This window comes from Phodopus roborovskii, unplaced genomic scaffold (assembly GCF_943737965.1).
Source record: "Phodopus roborovskii unplaced genomic scaffold, PHOROB, whole genome shotgun sequence".
Lineage (NCBI taxonomy): Eukaryota > Metazoa > Chordata > Mammalia > Rodentia > Cricetidae > Phodopus > Phodopus roborovskii.
The window spans coordinates 5,985,862-6,007,268 of record NW_026126443.1 but is presented as its reverse complement, the minus strand read 5'-3'; the positions used below and the strand labels follow the sequence as shown (position 1 = coordinate 6,007,268).

The following is a 21,407-nucleotide window of genomic DNA, read 5'->3' as shown; positions in this document are numbered from 1 at the left end:
CTATAAAAGTCCCTGCTTGTCCAATAAACAGAGTTCCTACCCCTGATCAGGCCCTCTGTTGAATCTGATTGTCCTTGTGGTAGGCCTAGGCCCTCCTCCAAATGAAATAGTATCCTTTCATAGGGAATGGGCACCCCCAAGGTCCATTTGTGCACTAGGGATAAATACTGGTTCCACTGTTAGAGGGTGGACTTATTTTCTAGGAAGGAACTGTTTATGATCTGTAATTTGGGGACAAGTTTGATAATAACAGTTCTGTAAATCTGATTCTGATGGTATGATGAGACTCAGTATTCCCACATGGAGGATGCATCCTCACAAATTGCTGCTTACCATCCAACAGAGTTGTTTTCATGTTGATTTTAAAGTTTGGAAGTGGGTGGCCTCAGGTGACTTCCCCCAAGGTATCTTTGTTTAAATTTCTGCCAAACCATTCCCTGGTTTCCATTTGAATAACTATAGTTTCAAAGGGAAATCCACCAGGCTGCCATGGGACACATCCCTAAACAGCAGAGAATAGAGAGCATCCTCTATCAGGCAGCATTTACTGCACCAGACTCCCTTACACTTAGAGTACATCACTTAGGTACAGGTAAAAAGACGGGTGCAGCTAACCCAATGCATTCATGAGTGTATTTGGAGAAGAAAAGGGAGGTCAAGGGAGGTCCAGCAGGTGTAGTATGTGGGAGGAGGGAAGTCTCAGTCCTTGTACTATTACACTCAGCAGAAGGAAAATCTAGAGATGGACATGGGTTATAAAAACAGTGATTTGGAATGACAAAGAGTTAGCAGGTTCACATTAAACCTCCATTTTGGAAACCTGAGGTAATACTGGATAGAAGAACAGTCATATCTTTATGCTAAATAAATTAGTATGTAAGTCATAAATTAAAGAAACAGAGCTATGTTTGATAAATAAATAAAGGGTATACTTAGAAAACTCAGGTATATCTATTAGTATTTAGTGTCAATATTAAAATTAATTACAGAAGAGTTATAAGTTCAGAAAATATGAAAATATCATGAATACATCCTCTCTTTTAAATCTAGGAGTGATTGAGAATGAAATAAGGAGAGCAAGCTTTGCAAAATCACAACTTTCAGACAGCAGGACTGAGTGACTTATCAACAAGTAAAAAATGCAGGTCAGTGAAGATATTCCTATGATGTCGGAAACTTACGCATCACACAGGCACCAACTTCCCAGTTCAAATATGAAAATAGTATATGTCTTGATAAGACTTGAAATTAGCTCTTATCTTCCCTTATAAACCACGCTGTGCTTTAGCCAACTGTGGATCACAATGCTTGTAAAATGAGTCTGCCACCATCTTTCTCTATGTTACACAAAGTCTAAACCACTCACTGAAGAACTAACTCTTGTTCTTTAATCTTAAAGAGTGGCACTAACATAGCAGCTTCAATCTCAAGGGCAGGCAGGAATGAATCATTCCTTACTAATGTACCCTTCCTTAGTGTTGTCTGATGAGCTCACTTTCCAGTATACATATTGCTTAACAGTTTAAGATTCATTATGGGATACCTCTTAGTGGACATCAGCTCTTCAGAGGGCGGGGAGACTCCCTTAAAAGCAAACGGGAGTGCTTACAGATATGACAAGAGAGGCAGGCATTTGCTCATCCATCTCTGCCTGTCCACCAGAATCACCTAGCATTTTACCTGGTGAATAAACTCCTCAATAAATGCCAAATGGCAGAGCTAATTAGATGGCCCATGAGTTAGAACATTTTTGTCTTCAAATTTGTCATTTATCTTCTTTGGCTCTCATGTGAGGTGAAAAGACAGCAGCACTTTAAACAGTTACCCATCTTCTTTTTGGGAAATGTCCCTCCTTAACTTTGTATTCTCAGTACAACTGGATAACTTCATCCCACTCAGAAATAGGCCAGATCCCGTTGGGCTGCACATTTGGAGGTGAGCTCTTCCAGTCCCATGTCTGGACAGGAATCTTCCAGGTCTTACCATAGTTGGCCTCAATGTAGTCAACAGTTTCACAGGGCACATGGACTTTCATGTCTACAAACTCAGTCCAACACAGTGTGAACTTGGGAAAAAGGTACCTGCAGCGAAACCAGGGCAAGCAGGGAGCATTAGGCCAAATAATCCAACTCTTGGGGAGGGACAGCCCTTTCCTAGTAAGCAGATTTGGGGAGAGAGTTGGCATTTATTTTTTAGCTACTCAGCACCCCTTTCTTCTTTCGGGGCTTACACCCTGGTCTTCCTCTCCTACTCTGTATTCACTGAAGGGGAGCTAATCCCATCTATAAGCCCCAGAGATGAGAAAAAATACAAAGCAAACCAACTGAAACCTAACCCAGGCCTGGTTAATAAGTTACAGTGATCACTTCAGAGATGAGAACACACCACAATTAGACAAATCAAAGTCAGCCCTGGAACTTTGTTGGGAAACCTGGGGAAAGAGATGTCATAATGTTTCCAAAAGATGGAGGAAATGGTCATTTTCTTTTCTTGTACAATCTGGTGTTCCAAGGGATATGGACTGATTCCAACAGTGTCCTCTAGGTTTTTCCTCCACTCTATGGACAATAAACTGTACTTTCTATCTCTCTTTCCTCTTAAATTCTGAAGAACATCTCTAAGCCTCTTGGGAGGGGAAGGAATGAGGGTCAGTAGTTCAAGTCCAGCTTCAGTCATATAGTGAGTTCTAGGGCAGCCTGATCTACATAAAACCGTGTCTCAAGGGTGCCTGTACTGGCCTTCCCCTGTAATCAGATCGATGACTATCTGAATTACTCATCATAGAACCTTCATCCAGCAACTGATGGACGAAGATGCAGAGATCCATAGCTAAGCACTGGGCCCAGCTCCCAGAGTCTAGTTGAAGAGAAGCAGGAGCAATAATAAGAGCCATTTTGGGGATACCCATAGAAACAGCTGACCTGGGCTAGTGGGAGTTCACTGACTCTGGACTGACAGCAGGGTAACCTTCATAGGACCAAACGAGGCCCTCTGAATGTGGGTGACAGTTATGTGGCTTGTTCAGTCTGTGGGACTACTGGCAGTGGGACCAGGATTTGACCCTAGTGCTTGAACTGGCTTTTTGGAGCCCATTCTCTTTGGAGGGATACCTTGCTTAGCCTAGATACAGAGGGGAAGGCCTTGGTCTGCCTCAAAGTGATGTGCCAGACTTCATTGACTCCACATGGGAGGAGAGGATGGGAGAAAGGAGGGTAGAGCAAGAGGAGGGGAGGGAGTGGAAACTGGGATTGGTATGAAAAATGCGAAAAGATTGTTTTAAAATAAACAAACAAACAAATAAATATATAAATAAATAAAATCGAACAGCCATAGAAACCAGCCCATATCTGAATACATATCTGACAGCAGCTAAAGCAGAATATTCAGGACATGTTTGTCCCAGCATTATTTTCAATATCAGAGAGGGAGAAACAGTCAAACTACTCATAGATAGATGAATGGATTGTTAAAATACAGCAGTGTTTACATGAGAATGTTATAGTCCAAAGCAAAGGAGGAAAACCTGTCACCTTCTACAGCATGGAAGAGTCTTGAGATTGCAATTCTAAGCACAGTAAATCAGTCAAAGAAGGTCAAATTCCATGTAATTCCACTTATAAGAGATAAAATAGGTTTTCAAAAATCATAGAAATAGAAAGCAGAATAGGGGCTACCTGGAGCTAAGGATGTGGAGTGGGAATTCATGCCACCAGATCCAGGTTTGCAAGATTGTAGAGTTCTGAGTACCATGAACTGAGTACACTTCCACTGTGGACTTCACACATCAAAATTATTTAAATGGGAAATTTGATGTTTGCAGTAGGAAAAGATATTCTATCTGATGTTACACTGACAATATCATCTGTATAAAAATCCACCCCCTTCTTTGTATTCACACATACTTTCTTTTCTCAAAACTTTTTGTGAAAGATACAAAATGTATTCTTTATGCCTTTTGACACCTTAAGGAATATGTCATAATTGACTATCATATTTCTTAATATCAAAATGACCATATGTTCATTACTTTCTGTAGAACATCCTATATTTTCACTACCATACCTTCAATTTCAACATTTTCCCCCTTCAATACAGTGATGAGACCACTACCCCTTATACTCAGGCTTTTTTCTAAAAACTAAATTGCAAAGCTATGCTAGTTTTCCATTTCTGAGGTTCATGCACAACTTAATTTTCTTATGAAAACAAAGGAAAGTATTGAGAAAAAAATTTTTAAAAAAAAAAGACTGTCTCAAAAATATTTAAATAGATCCTTTGGGTTAAATACATTTTATCTGATATATTACAAAGGAAAGTTAAAAGCAGCAGGCCTATTTTAAGTTACATAACTCTATATTCTGTGTTGGATTTTCAATAAGGAATTTTTTTCCTTTGTAACTCATGAAGAACTTTCAGTAATTAATCCCAAATTAATCCCAATAGGAATCAGAAGTTTAGTATACCAGAGAATTAAGGAGAGAGTCGAGAACTGGAGAAAGGGATCTTACTATATTTGATTATCATGTTTTACCACCAAGCAAATCCCAAGAGTGGATTCTGCTTTTGAATACCTTATTTTACCACTAAGCAAATATAAAGCCATACATGAAAGTGAGTCTGAAGAAATTCTAAAAAAAGTAACAGATCCACTGCAAAAGCCAGTGGGTACTGCAGTTAGTGGACAGTCCCAGCTGACATCTATGAAAAAACAGCCTCAGAAAATCTCATAGCTGAGACAGAAACCAGATACTGCTTAGACCCACCATCTGCTGGTCCCAGTTTTACCCTGCACACTCATGTCCATGGAATGACTTAATTTGTCATGAGACATATCCATCCATCCATCATCAGCCTCCAACCCCACAATCACTTGCTGGTCAGCAGAATGTCCACCTGCCCCATCCTGTCAGGTTGACACAATAAATCTGAATCGAGGCAGACATGATTTACCTAGTAACAGCAAGCAGGAAGCTTCTCCCTTAAATATTAACCTTTAGTCTCATCGAAGCTGAGAGAGAAAAACAACAGCTTTAGGATACACATGGAAGAATACTACAGACTATAAAAGCCATGCTTGGAACAGAGAAGAAGAATCTAAGAGCAAACCCTAAACACTAAAGTATAGGAACAATGTGAAAACTACATGAAAACAATTCAACTCTAATGTTACCTTTTGTTCCTAAACAAATCCCTAGACTCTCTGTGATTCATGTCTCTACTCATTTTCAATCTATTCAACAAGAGTATCTTGGCTTCCCAGCAGAATAGGAAAGATAAACAATCCATAAAATGTGGTAAGCAATTGTAAAGTGAGACCATGGAGAGGAAGGGGACAGTGAGTCACACAGAATAGCACATGCGTGGGCTTTGCCTGGGTTACCAGTAAATAATGACTGGTACTAAATCTCTCAGTGTTACCTTGGATTTAAAAGCCATGATTGAATCTGGCAGAGCAGTCTGTACTTTAAAGCCTTAGGAAGAGATCCAAAACTGGAACAGATTTAAATTTAGACTAGGGCACCCTAAATTAGGATTCAAATGTAAGAGATCTTACTATCTCAAAAAATCCTCCCATCTGTTTTCTAACTCGTACCACTTCACTTCATTCTACTTTTGCCTAAAACAGCAGTTAGAACAGTTGCTAGATTGAAGAGTGAGCTAGAGTAGGATATTTTTGTTTTCTTTCCAAAAATTTAAAACCAATAAAGCCACTTTGTGGTGGTTAGAACAATTTTGTCAGTTTAATTGCACAATCTTTGAACACAATTGCTAAATGAGAAGGAAGTATTCCTAGTACTGTAGAACAGTGTGTTTACTGGCGCTAATTAAGGAGGCTAAGCGAGACAGAAGCCATCGACGACAACTGACCTGACCATTTGTGTGACTACACATTGTAGTCACAAGAGCTCAGCCTCAATGCCCCCCACTGAATTTCTCTCAAAGCACAGTTTATTCCCATTAGCATCTTACATTGGCTTAACTTCCCAATTTATCTGCTATTCCAGGGCCTAAACACTGGGGTGCTATTTAACAGGAGCAGTCAATACACACTGCTTCTTCTGGTTGTAATGGAAAAGCCTCTGAAGTTTCACCATTAAACATGAAGCTCACTCTAGATTTTCATTATCTTCCCTTCATCAAACCAAGGAAATCCTGTATCCCCTTTAATTCAAATTCTCTTTTAAAAGGACTTTGGTTAATTATGGGAGTTTCTGTTTTTTATGTCACCAATTCAATCAACCCCTCCCCCTTCTCCACCCTTGTGGCAGTGCTGGAGATGGAAAATGAGGCCTTGTGCACAGGCAAGTGCTCGCTTCAATCCTGCACATGCACTAGGAAACCATATGAAACTACTCTTAGCATGCTGTCACAGTGCCATTTCCCTTCTTAAAAATACTCTGGGGCAGTCAGTGTGCAGGCTTGCTGAGTCTCATGCATTTACTGGCTAAGCTGCTCTCTTCCTGGGTTTAGAAGCAGGCTCTGACTCCTGCAGTAAACTTATGTGTGAAGACATGAGGGACAGTTTATTCTTTGTAAAACCATGATGGTCTTGGTATCTTCTGCAAGGGAAAAGAAAGGGAAAGACTTTCTGGTTATTATTTCAGTTTCTTGACTGGGTATAGGCTATTGCTGTCTTTTTTTAGTTGATTCTTGTCTGCGTGGACCAGGTTAGCCTAAACTCACAGATACCTGGCTGCTTCTGCCTCCTGAGTGCTGAGATTAATGGCATGCACCACCATTGCCCAGCTTACATTCATTATCTCAGTGCAAAGCACATTTTCCACTATAATTTCCTTTTTCATCCATTTTAATAAAGAATATTTAAAAGTTCCCACAGATAAAAATATCTTTAAATTGGGTACTCTTTTGGTCTTTTTCCTCTTCTTGATTGCACGGTAAATGCCTTAACCACTGGACCACCTCCCCAGTGTCCCTTCTGGCTTCTTTAACATGTCTGTGTGTATAGATCTGTGAGGCTTAAACTGCCTTAGCCTTTCTGTATTTATAAATGTCATTATTTTTAACTCACACCTGAGCATGACTTAATTATATTTAACATTAAAAGTTGATAGGATTTAAAGGACTCTAGTGTTTCATCTTCTGGCCTGTATTATATTAAGGTATACCTGATGCTCTTTTGATAGGCTGTAGGCTTTCAATCTTCCTTAACCTTCTACATTAATATATAATAGGCTTAAGACATTTTTATACTTTCCATTGTCAAATTTGTTTATGTTTAACATTCTTGCCCCTACACACTCATCTAAGAATTAGACTCAACTCTTGAAAAACCAAAGTTACAACATACTGCCATGTATCTTTTCAAAAAATTGTCAGTTGGGTAGTTGTGGCATACAACTTTAATCCCAGCACTTGAGAAGCAGAGGCAGATGGATCTTCAGGTTCAAGGATATCCTAGTCCACATAGTGAGTTCCAGGACAGTTAGGATTACATAGAGAAATCCTGTCTCAAAAAAATTAAAACAAACAAACAAACAAACAAACAAACAAAAAAACCAATCCAAAACAAACTGTTAACACCTGAACATAAGACTTACAGTGGACACATCTCTACATCTCTTCAGATACTAACAAGTTAGCATGCTACAGAGTTATGTTTAAATAACAAAATACCCAATACCAAGTTTTAAAAATACAATTTTTATTTCACATGAAAGTTTTATAGTAAAACCTTCTCTTTAGAAACCAAAGCTCACCTTAGAAGAAACTGCCTCTTCAAGTTCCCCCTCAGTCTCTCATCTTACACCCAATCCTCACTAGCTGTCTGGAGATTCAATTAGGGAGACCTATGATATATAATCGGAATGTCGCAAAATATGAAGGTATAAATAGAGCAGAGAATGAGATCATTTTAGAAAAGTCAATGCTTTAGTTATACTCATTTAAAGACATGATTCATATCTGCCTGCTAGCTTTGCAGCTGTAAGTACTGCAGAGACAGATGTGTTTCCTGAGAGCTATAACCACAGGAGTGTGGCATCAGCCTCTGGATCTGGGGGTCCACTCTATCCCAAACTCTAACTTCGTGAGAATCAGAATGACTGAAAATAACCAGGATGATTCAAGTCTATTGCTTAAATTGTCCAAAGATACCAGACTGGATCAAACCATTATCCGAGTGTCACCTGTCATCAGGTCTCAGTCAGCCTAATAGTTTATCAAGACTGACTTAGGACAGATAATTAGCAAAGTACTCTAAAAACCATGAAGGAAAGAGCTCAGGGAGGGGAGATCACTGGAAACTTGGAAGGAAGAGCAGTCATTTCTACAGAGATACCGAATTTCACAGTGAACGCAACTTTGACTCAGCAGGGCTGGAACATGTAATGATGGACCATAACCTGGAAATACTAGTGTGATTTTTAGAATCTTGGACTAAAATCCAGGGTCAAAAGTCAAGAAGTCTAAATGTAATGTGATACACTGAATTGGCTCTTACAACAGAAAGAAAACACCAGCAAAACAAACAAACAAACAAACAAACAAACAAACAACAAAACCTAATATGTATAAATAAAATGTGGAGTTTAAACTTAAATTTTACTTTCTGTTACTTAGAAAACAATAAAGGGTCTAAAAGACAACCTAGATTATCTCAAAATAGGAAAATATTTTGTAAAAAGGACACCAAAGGTACTGAACATAAAGACTGATAGACAGAATTACATTAAAACTAAGAACTTTCAGTGAGCAAGTTACTATTAGGAGTGCAAGAACAAAGTACAAATTGGAAGATGTTTCTAGTACATACATAGAAGCTACAGTTAGTAAGAAAGGGACTGACAACTCAAACAGAAGAAAACCAGAAAGATATTTTATAAGTTTCTCACAAAACAGAGCATCTAAATGGTCAATAAATATGAAAAGTGGAAATTAAATCTACAGTATGGTTGAAAATTAAAGAGACTATCAAGTGCTGACCAAAATGAGCAGCAAGTGGGAAGTGATGGCCATGTACAGTACCATGGAGAGCAACCCCTAAGCAGGATCCTTAAGGTGAAATATACATATCCCATGACTACACAACCCCTATTTTATGCACACACACACACACACACACAAACAAAAAAAAAAAAAAAAAAAAAAAAAAAAAAAAAAAATCAGTGCTGTATGCCTGTAGCTTAACACCAAGACCTTGGTGTCACCTCTATACTAAATTAATTTTCTTTCTTATGGTCAACTCCAAGGTAACTTACTAACAGTTCCCCACTCAACAGCATCCATTTAAATTGTGCTAGCTCAACTCTTACTCAGCACTCCCCCTATTCTCTGTATGTCTACAATCCATCCCTCTCTCAGTGTGTATTATAAATCTGCATTCCTTCCTTTAATATCTGGTAGACTTTAACACACTAACAACGTTTCTCCCTAATTGCTACATGATACTGAACCATCCTAATCAGCATTCTAGGAATTAAAAAGAATTGAAACCCATTCTGTCCTAAGTCCTAAACCAGATGACTATGCAGTATGTAATCTAAGCAATAGTACATTCTGAAAAGGACACAATGTTATTTTCTTCTCATAGGGGAGAAATCTAAAACTCAGAAACTTAAGGCGCACAAAATACAGATTTTAGACTTGAATCCAGAGCTAACAGATTTCCTGGGGCCACTATCCTAAAATCACACTCATATGAAGTTTACATATAGAGCAGTGGTTCTCAACCTTTCTAATGCTGTGACCCTTTAATACAGTTCTACATGTTGTAGTGACCCCCAACCATAAAATTATTTCATTGCTATGGCACAACTCTAATTTTGCTCGTTATTAATTGTAATGTAAATATCAGATACGTTTGATGATTGTAGAGGACCCCTGTGAAAGCATTGCTCTACCTCCATTGCCACCCAGTTTGAGAACCATAAATACATAAGTTTCACATAGTGCTTAACTGACAATTAAAATGGTATAATCTAAAGCACTGTAATATTTCATTTTGAAGTGTAAACTAAATGTAGGGGGAAATATGTGTCTGTAGGACTAAAGAACCTATGGTTTTTGGAATAGCTGTCAGTTAATAAATCTGGAAACCTCTCACCAATAGCTGATTCCATTTTATGATAGATATCTTACATTAACGAGAAGCCATGGGGAGAAAAGACTCAAAGGAATGATCAGTTTCACAATGACCATAACTACAATGTGAAATTCAGTAATATAACAGTATTATTTACTGCTGGTTAACTATTAAAATATTTAATAATTTTTTTGGGAAGACAATCTGGCAATATATATCACAACCGTTTTATTTCTCCATCTGTATTCATTAATTCAATAGAAATGGGGCTTAGCACGGGGATACTACATAATAAATGCAGCAGAATTGCATTTCTTTGTAATGATATGTAATATAACCCTATTTTTTTTGCTTTGTGTTTTCACTAATACATGTTAATTAATGTACATATTAACACAGTCCATGCATATAGCATGCATTGACCAAATTTAGGCTCCCTTTCCCTTTCTTTTTAAATTTATTTATTATGTATACTGTGTTCTACCTGTATGTATGCCTACAGGCCAGAAGAGGGTACCAGATCTCATTACAGATGGTTGTGAACCACCATATGGTTGCTGGGAATTGAACTCAGGACCTCTAGAAGAGCAGCCTATGTTCTTAACCTCTGGGCCAACTCTCCAGCCCTAGGCTCCCTTTCTCACCTATTGTAATAATGATTACACATTCTTGACACCTTTTTTTTTTTTAAAAAAGAAATGTTATTTATTCATAAAAGTTTAATTTAGGTATTATATAAAAGTTTGAGAGTTTGCTTCGGCTTAAATCACATTAGGGTTAGTTCTACTGCTACATAACTTAGTTACAAATAGATGCAAACAAATCTGCTTTTGTGACAAAAAGGACAACAGTATTGTTTTCAAAGAAATTAATTGCAGCATAGTAGGTGGTTTGGGCTCACAGGGGACCAGCAGCTCAAAAAATAATGGAAACAGGATTTTCCAGTGCCAATCATCAGCAGAGTATTTAAAGGTCAGAAGCCATCCTCATACATATTATTTCTATAGTATCACTTAAGTCACTACTTATAGTGACTTGAAAAACAAGTAATCACTGTTTATAATCCTTGAATATGGACTATCATATACTAGGCAGTGTCAAAATCTAAGTATATAAACATGCAAGAAGTTATATTTTGCTTGTTAATTATTTTCTTATTAGATGTAAGCTATTGTATATTTTGTTTATTAAATAAATCATTATATTTTGCTTGTCAGTAAAATGGAAAAATAGGCAAAGAATAGCTGTCTAGAAAGTTAAGTTAGAAAACTTTAAGTTAAAGTTATTGGAATAATCAGAGCAGAGAAGCAATGAAATAAATCTATCATTAGACTTCCTCCATATTCCTCCCAAGTCTACCTAACCAACTCCTCTATTTTAAGCCAGGCTTCCTTGTTGGTTTTTGACAAGAACCTCAATGGTATATTGTACACAGTTCTGTAACTTTATTTTTTGCTTACAGAATATTGCTACATCTATTTTATGGTCTACATTATCATCTCACTGAGAGCAGGAACTAAAATACATTTGTATCGGTATCTTTAGTATGGAGAAAAATAAATAATTAAAAAAATGAAGTAATAAATTGCATAGGAACTACACTTGGATTGGAGTGTTGTCTACAAAGGACAAGTCAAAATTCTTTGAAGATCTAGCTAAAGAGCAAACATAAGACATTACAAGGATCTACCACAACTAACCAAATAAATAAAGATCACACTGTGAATTCCAAATTTGCATTAATTAAATAGAAACTTGGGCCAAGATATGGAGCCAGCTACTAGTTGACAGGAAGTAGCCATAGAGAGTTAGAGGAAGTCTGGAAAATGGGTAGAGAAAGGCACAGGAAGTAGTAGGGAGGGACTTCTGGTAGTCTTTTGGGATGGCAGAAGGGAGGCTCTCTTGTGGAGTGGCTGGCCAAGAAGGAAGGTCAGCTGGTTGCTTCTTGGCCTCTCTGAGGTAGTAGGTTTTCACCCCAGGATCTGACTTCCTAGTCTTTATGGGTGAAATAAAATGATAAGGCACTTGTTAAAAACTACATTTGGCCAAAGTGGCAGAGTTGGGTTCAGTGGGATGCAGAAGTCCCACTGGCCCTCAGCCTGAGTAGTGGGGCAGTGATGGCGGAGCCACAGTTAGTAGCAGGCACAATTGCTATGCTGACCATTAAAAAAATTCCCTGTTGGGGAGATAGCAGTAGCTGTATTATCTCAACACTGTTTTCATATAAGGAACATTTACAATATGAGAGTGAATTTGGTATACTAACCGTATAGAGAAAAAAAAAAGTGGGCTCTGATGGAAAGTAGGGAGAAGGTCTATGAGATGCCATTTTCTAAAGACCACACAGTCATGGCAATTGTGAGCTGACAGCAGCTGTGCCTACTGGCACTGGCTATATAGGTCAGACCTACTCATCAGCCAGCTATGAACAGCTATGAACATGGGGCATACACTTATGGCTGAACTACTGGCAACTATGATTCTGGGAGAGAGGGAGATATAGTATGCACTGCATAGTATGCAGATGAATCCAGCAGATTCTCAATGATAGTTCCGAATGCATGGCCACACAGAGGGCCATAGGCTCTCGGTAAATCTGTGGGATACTCAACAACAAAAAATAGTCATGAATATGGAAAAGTCAGTTGTAGGGAACCGGGGCTGACAGACAGTGGTAGAAGATAAGAGAGTAACCAGACAGCATTAAGGTAAGAGAAAATAGCATTATATACAATACAAAATGGTCAAAGAACAAGTTTCATTTTAAAAAGGAGTGGTCCTCTATATTTCCATAGTGACATTTCACCAACAGTGCAGCAGAGTTCCCTTTCCCTTGCATCCTTCCTAGAATTCTTTGTTTTCCCAATGATAGCCACTCTGAGTGGAGTGAGATGAAATACCAGTGATGTTTTAATTTACAATTTTGATATCTATCAGTTATTTGTACTTCATCTTTTGAGACCTGTCTTCTTATTTCATTAGCCCATTTACTGACTGAGTTGTTTGAGTTTTGGTATTTAGCTTATTGAATTCTTTATATATTGTAGATATTCTGTATTCTGTCACACTCTGTCACACGTACAGAAGCAATTTTTTTTATTTTGTTTTGTTTTTTGTTTCTTTTTCCTGTTCTATAGGCTATTACTCAACTGTTTCTTTATTCAAAGCTTGAAGTTTCACGCAGAACCACTGTTGTCAAGTCATAGGCCTCCTGAGTGGCTTCTATATGACCCTACTTCTGGATATATACTCAAAGCACTCTAAGTCAATTATGCTGAACAAATATGTGCACATTGTGTTCACTGCAGTATTCATCTTAATAGCCTAGCTATGGCATCAGCCTAGGTGTCTGATAACAGTTGACTAGATAAAGAATTGTGGTATTTACACACATAATGGAGTTTTATTCAGTCATAAAGAAGTATGAAATTGTGTCCTTTTCTGGAAAATGGCCAAGTGGAGATCATCATATGAAGTGGAATTAACCAGACTCATGAATGTGGTAATACATGAAGACAAATATCACTTATTAACCCTCATTTTTGGATCCCAGATTTTATATGGGCACATACAATTATATGTATGTAGTAGTTAGAATGTACTTGGCCCCCATAATCTCATATGGCGTGGCACTATTAGGAGGCGTGGCTTTGTTGAAATGGGTATGGCTTTGTTGGAGGAAGTATGTCATTATAAGAGGAAACTTTGAGGTTTCCTATGCTCAGGATACTGTTCAGTATCTCAATCAACTTCCTGTTGCCTACGAGATATAGGACTCTTAGCTACTTCTTCAGCACTGTGTCTGTTTGGATGCTTCCATGTTCCCTACCATGATAATCAACTGAATCTCTGAAACTGTAAATGAGTCATCCAGTTAAATGTTTTGTTTTATTTTTTATAAGAGTTGCTGTTGTTATAGTGTCTCTTCACAGCAATAGAAACCTAAAACAGAAGTTGGTACCAGAAGTGGGGTATTGCTACGATAGGCCTGACCATGTTTTTGTTTGGAGGAATTTGGACTTGGGTACTTTGGGTTAGGAAAGCAGTGGGATGCTTTAAGTGCTGCTTAATGGGCCATACTAGTAGGAGCAGGAAGACAGTGGTAACTGAATGAGGGTCTATGTTCCAGCCCCAGAAAGCAGCAGAACTTGGCCGCATGGTTCTGGCTTTAGAGTTAAGGATAAAAAAACAAAATAAAACAACAACAACAAAATACCAGGTTATGGAATTTGCTTCTGCTCCTAAAGAAAACCTCTGAGGTCAGGCATGTGACGGGGGTAACCCTGAATGAGACCTAGAGAGAACATTGTGTGAAGCTGTGAAGTTGAAGCCTGGATTGCCTTGGAGATCCCCGGATGTTAGAGAGGCCAGAGTGGTGGGAAACATGCCAAGGAGAGCTGCTGACATAGGAAGTGGAACCAGCCCAAGAGAATGAAGTGTGTTGCAGCCAACAGAGCTGAATGGAGCTGGAGATCTAAAGAGCATTTGACGTCAAACATGGAGATGAAGAGGTCAGAGTTTACCCAGCTGGTCTTTGGTCTTGCTCTGGTCCAGTATTTCCTCACTATGCTTCCTTCCCTGTGTTTTGGCATGGTAATGTATACTCTGAACTTTGGATTTTAAACATTGTTGATTATGGGTACTTTGAAATTGACTAAATGCATTTTGCATTATGATAGTTGCAAACTTATGGGGGCCAGGGAGTAGAATGTGGTGGTTTGAATGTAATTGGCCCCCATAATCTCATAAGGAGGTGTGGCTTTGTTTGTGTGGGTATGGCCTGGCTGGAGGAAGTGTGTCACTGTGGAGGCAGGCTTTGAGGTTTTCTCTGCTCAGCATACCACCCAGGGAGTCTCAGTCAACTACCTGTTGCCTGTAAGATATAGGACTACTTAATTAGCACTGTGCCTGCTCGCATGCCGCCTCCATGCTCCCTGCCAGGATACAGGGCTGAATCTCTGAAACTGCAAGTGAGCCATCCCAATTAAATGTTTTCTTTAGAAAAGCTTTATGGGGCATACCAAAGTACACAACATGTTTGAAACAAAATGCCTTTATGAAACCCATTACTATGTACAATAAATGTGTGCCAATAAAAATTTAAAAAGGAAAATCTTCTCACATGAACTTTGGGCTAAGGCAGTTTTTCCTGTACATTCCACTGAATATATTAGAATATATAATAAAGCTTATTAGGTACACACACACACACAAACAGATTATTCCCTCCCTTCTACCACCCCTCAAAAAAACTCTTTTATATTGTCATCACTCAACTGGTGATCTGGACTCTATAGATGAAAAGCAAATATGAAAAACACAGACAACCTCTGAAAATGAAACAGTTACAGAACATATATCTTTATAAGACTAATGGGAACTAAAGAAGGAAGAGACAGAATGTTACATGGGAAGAGCATGCTCACCCAATGGGTAACTAATCATGCCAGCATGTGTGGAAGGTGGTAATAGAAGCAGGATTCAATACTGACATGTACTTAACAGGGTGCCAGACACTGTTCTAAATACTTCACATGGATCAACTCATTTAGGCTATTAACTCATATATTCAGGCCAGAGTCAAACAAGTCTGAGTTTAAGTTGTGGCACTGTCATTAATGGCCCATGGCCAAGTTGCTTCACATCACTGTGCTTTAACTTCCTCAGGCCTGAGATGGAAATAAGGATACTTAATTCAGAGCGTAATACAGGGTTATCTAAAGCTATATTCACAGGAGTGTACCTAGCAGACATGCTTGTCACTACCTCTTTACAGTTGCTGTTAACAGTAAAATTATTAGTAAATCTTGGAATGCAAGGTATCAATCAGAGAAAGCATCAGTGGGAAGACAAGCATTTCCATGGAGTTTCCCTCCTTAAAAAAAAAAAAATTAAACACTCTATAGTTTTAGCGTTTTCTCAGCATGAACAACACAAGGGTTTACGAAAACAAAAAAACAGTATTATAAAATTTAAAGAACCCTCATACTAGTTTTAACTTTTAGGTCCTCCCCTTCAGAAATGACAGGATAAATCCTGTATTTCCTTAAAGTAAATAGTGCTGACAATGGCATATGGCTGGGGAAGTCTTCCAGAGAAAAGGCTCCACACAGCCTTCCCCTGTTCTTTTCTCTGCCTTTTAAGGTCACAGTAACATGGTAGGAAATCTGGGACGCACACCATCTGTCCAGACAGCTCCCTTGCTGCTCATTTCTCCCGTTAGTCAGAGAACTTCACACCTCCCAAACACTGCTACCATAAAGAGCAGTGGGAGTGAAAGAAAGTTGTCTCTACCCACAACTGTGGCGCCTGAAATGAACACTTCTCTTGAGGATTATGTTTTCAGATCACACCAATGAGAAGAAGAAAATCACTCTTGTTAGAAATTTAAGACAAAAGACTGACATGTTTACATGTAATCGCAAAACACAGGTATAGCAACTTCATACTGAGCTGATTAGATGGCATCTAATCTAAATTTCTCACAAGAATAATAAAGGGATCATGCCCCTGCAACACCCTATTACTGTAGTGGTATTAATACCAGCTAATAGCATCCAGTACATCTTGGCACATCTTGACACCCTTATTTTTTTTTTTTTTTTTTTTTTTTTTTTTTGGTTTCTCGAGATAGGGTTTCTGTATGGAACCTGTCCTGGAACTAGCTCTTGTAGATCAGGTTAGTCTTGAACTCACAGAGTTCCCACTGCCTCTGCTTCCCAAGTGCTGACACTAAAGGCATGTGCCATCACTGCCTGGCTTCTTAAAATACATTTTATACAATAATATTTTAATCCTTAAAACAAGGCTGTATGACAATGTCCAATATTTCCACTTTGAAGTTGAGAAACCTTATGTAGAGAAGTTAAATAAAAAATTGCTGAAGGATGAAGTCTGGTATCTTGTTCAGAGCCTCCTGAGGACTGGGGACTGTGCACAGGGTAACCTGTCCCAGCAGACCAGCCCATCCGCAGTCTGCCAGTGCCCTAGTCCCACCTCCACCCACTGGACAAGGAGAGCCATGGGAGTATTGGACCTGGTTGCACCCATTGGAAGAGAACCTTGGTCCCGTACTCACCAGGAGAGGGAGAGACCCCACCTGTATGCACTGGAAGAAGGGATGGGTAGATGACAGTCTAAGAACACAGTCAACAACAGAAAGATCAATATGACATCCCCAGAGTCTGGGGACCCCACACCAGCAGGACTTGAACATTCCAACACAGATGAAGCAGAAGAGATCAACCCTAAAAAACAACTTCATGAAGATGATAGAGACACTAAAAGAAGAAATGAAAAAAATTCTTTAAAAGAAATGGAAGGAAAAACAAACCAAAAAATGCAAAGAATCAATAAATTTCTTAAAGAAAGCAAGGAAAGCCAAGAAAGAAAAAAAAAAAAAATCAAACAGATGAAGGAAACAATTCAAACAGCCTATGACCTGAAAACTGAAATAGAGCCAATAAAGAAAACACAAACTGAGGGAATTCTGGAAATAGAAAAACTGGATTAATGATCAGGAACTACAGATGCAAACATAACCAACCGAATACAAGAGATGGAAGAAAGAATCTCAGATGTTGAACATACACTGGGAGAAATAAATTCATTGACCAAAGAAAATCTTAAGTCCAACAAATCCCTAACATAAAATATCCAGGAAATATGGGACACTGTGAAAAAGGTAAAACCTAAGAATAATAGGTATAGAAGAAGGAGAAGAAACTCAACTCAAAGGTGCAGAAAATATATTCAACAAAATCACAGAAGAAAACGTTCCCAACCTAAAAAAAGACATGCCCATGAAAGTACAAGAAGCTTACAGAACACCAAATAGAATGGACCACAAAAGAAAGTCCCCTTGCCACATAATAATCAAAACACCAAACATAAAGAAAGAATATTAAGGGCAGCAAAGGAAAAGGGCCAAGTAACATATAAAGGCAAACCTATCAGAATTACATCTGACTTCTCTATGAAAACTCTGAAGGCCAGAAGGTCCTGGACAGATATTCTACCAACACTAAGAAATCACGGATGCCAACCCAGACTACCATACCCAGAAAAGCTTTCAATCACTATAGATGGAGAAACCAAGACAGTCAATGACAAAACCAGAGTTAAACAATACTTACCAACTAATCCAGCCCTACAGAAAGTTCTAGAAGGAAAACTCCAACCCAAGGAAGTCAACTACACTCACAAAAACATAGGTAATAGATAATCCCACTTTATCAACAGACAAAAGAAAAATGGGGGGGGGGATCCACACATAATACCACCACCATCACCAAATCCAAAATAAACAAGAATTAACAATCAATGGCCATTAATATCCCTCAATATTAATGGTCTTAATTTGACCATAAAAAGACACAGGCTAACAGAGCATGGGGGGAGGGGAGAGGGAGTAAGGGAGAAGAGGAGGGCCAAGGTGGACATGAGGGAGCAGGAAGATTGAGTCAGGGATAGAATAGAGGAGAGCAAGAAAAGAGACACCATAATAGAGGGAGCCATTATAGGTTTTAAGAGAAAACTGGCACTACGGAAATGTCCAGAGATTTAAAAGAATGACCCCAACTAACAATCTAAGCAATAGTGGAGAGGCTACCTTAAATACCCTTCTCAGATAATGAGATTGGTGACTACCTTATATGCCACCTAGAGCCTTTGTCTAGTAGCTGATGGAAACAGAAGCAGACACCCACAGCTAAATACTGAGCTGAACTCTTGGAATCCATTGTAGACGGAGGAATGATCAGCAAAGGGATCAAGACCAGGCTGGAGAAATCCACAGAAACTGCTGACCTGAACTAGGGGAGCTCATGACCTCCAGTCTGATAGCTGGGAAACCAGCCTAGGACTGACCCAGATTCCCTGAATGTGGCGTTAGTTGTGAGGACTGGGCAGTCTATGGGGCCTCTGGTAGTGGATCAGTATTTATCCCTAGTACATGAATGGATTTTTGGAGCCCTTTCCACATAGAGGGATACTCCCTTAGCCTAGATACATGGGGGAAGGCCTGGGCCCTGCTCCAAATGATATGACAGACTTTGAAGACTCCCCATGGAAGGCCTCACCCTCTCTGGGGAGCAGAAAGGGGATGGGATGGGCGTTGGTGGGGGAAAAGGTCAGGAGGTGTGGGAACTGAGGTTGATAATGTAAAACAAGTTTGTTTCAAATTTAAATAAAAAAGTTATATAAAAAATTGCTGAAGGCAACAGCTTTTGTAACAAGTATAGTGGGATTTAAAAGCTGGCTCTATGATCTGAATTTCTACGGCACTGTCTTATAAGGAAAAAACTCACTATATGCTAATTTTGGAATTCCTACCATATTTTAAATAAATAAGCTGTAAACATTTTCAACACCCTCATTCACTTAACTATAACTGTTACTTATTGTGCTGGACGGTTTTATGTTAACTTGACTCAAAGCTAAAGTCACCTGAGAGCAGGGAACCTCAATTAAGAAAGTTCCTCCATAAGATCAGGCTATAGCCAAACCCGTAGGGCATTTTCTTAATTAGTGATAACAAGGGAGGCCCTGGCCCATCCTGGGTGAGGCCATCACTGGGCATGAGGTTCTGTGTTCTCTAAGAAACCAGGCTGACTTTGTTATGGTTGGATATTTCCCTACTATCCCTGATCTCTTCAATACTTGTATTATGAAGAGGTGCTGGATTTCTGAAAGGCCTTTTCAGTATCTAATGAGATGATCATGAAATTTTCTTTCTTTCTTTTTTTTTTTTTCTTTCACTTTGTTTACATGGTAGATTACATTGGCAGATATGTCGAACCTTCCTTGCATCTCTGGGATGAAACCTACTTGATTATGGTAGATGATCCTTTTGATGCCCATTCTTGGATTCATTTGTGACTATTTTTTGAGTATTTTTGCATCAATGTTCATAAGGGATATTGGTCTGTCATTCTCTTTCTTTGCTGCATCTGTGTGTGGATACACTGAACCTGATACAAGAAAAAGTAGGGGATAGTCTTGAATGCATTGCCACAGGAGACAGCTTCCTGAACAGAACACCAATAGTGCAGGCAGCAAGACCAACACTTAATAAATGGGACCTCATGAAACTGAAAAGCTTCGGTAAAGGACACCATTAATAGGACAAAATGGCCACAGAATTTGAAAAAGTTTTCACCAACCCCACATCTGATAGAGGACAAGTATCCAAAATCTATGAAGAACTCAAGAAACTAGGCATCAATAAGCCAAATAATTAAGAAATAGGGTAGAGATCTAAACAGAATTCTCAACAGAGGAATCTCCAATGGCTGAGAAACAGTTTTAAGGAAAGTTTCAACATCCTTAGCCATCACAGAAATTTAAATCAAAATAACTCTGAGATACCATCTTATACCTGTCAGAATGGCTAAGACCAAAAATATAAGTAACAGCTCATGTTGGAGAGGATGTGGAGAAAGGAGCACTCTCCCATTGCTGATGGTAGTACAAACTTGTACAACCACTTTGGAAATCAATACTGTGGTTTCTCAGACAATTGAAACTTATCTATCTCAAGACCTAGGTACAGTACTCCTGGGAATATACCCAAAGTATGTTCCACCATACTACAAGGACACTTGCTAACTATGTTCATAGAAGTTCTATTCATAGTAGCCAGAAACTAGAAACACCCTAGATGTCCCTCAACCAAAGAATGAATAAAGAAAATGTGGTACATTTACACAATGGAGTATTACTCAGCTATTAAAAACAACGATGTAAGGAAATTTTCAGGCAAATGGATGGAACTAGAAAAAAATCATCTGAGTGAAAGATTTCAGATCCAGAAAGACAAGCATGATATGTACTCATTTATAAGTGGTTATTGGCTATAAAATAAAAGATAATCATGCTATAATCCACAGATCCAGAGAGGCTAAGTAACAAGGAGGGCCTAAGGGGGAAAGGAAGATCTCCCCTGGGAAGGGAAAATAGAAGAGATTTTTGCAGGTGGACTGGGGGTTGGGAACTGCAGGTTAGCAGGGTTGGGAACAGGAGGGATTAGGCGTGGGGAGAGAGGGAGAAAACATTGAATGAATGAGTGAGTATTCTGAAAGGGGGTATATTGGGGGTGAGGTAGAAACCTAGTACAATGGAAACTCTATGGAATCTATGAGAGTGACCCAATCAAAGAAAGACTCCTAGTAATGGGAGGAACAGACTGAAGCGGCCATCTTCTGTAACCAGGAAAAGCCTCAAGTAGAGGGATTGGAATACTGATCCAGACACAAAACCTTCAACCTACAGCCCGTCCTGCCTGCAGAGTGTTCTGGGACCACAGCCTAGCAGAATCCGCATCAAAGAGACCAGAGAGACTTCATCCAGAAACTGATGAGAGCAG

The 21,407-nt window shown here is 38.9% G+C and overlaps 1 protein-coding gene across 4 annotated transcripts in view; it reads right to left on the bottom strand.

The window, feature by feature from the left end:
* Window positions 1-1,531: 1,531 nt before the first annotated feature.
* The window catches only part of Fktn (fukutin), a 44,811-nt gene continuing 24,935 nt past the window's right edge, over window positions 1,532-21,407 (bottom strand). For 2 of the 4 annotated variants that reach the window (XM_051187814.1, XM_051187817.1), the window contains one exon: window positions 1,533-2,081. In XM_051187814.1, coding sequence (XP_051043771.1) covers window positions 1,868-2,081 — 214 coding nt within the window. In that variant the 3' untranslated portion in view covers window positions 1,533-1,867. Of the gene's footprint in view, window positions 2,082-15,865; window positions 15,918-21,407 lie in introns of those variants that run through there. The other 2 variants (XM_051187815.1, XM_051187816.1) reach the window with 2 other exon arrangements.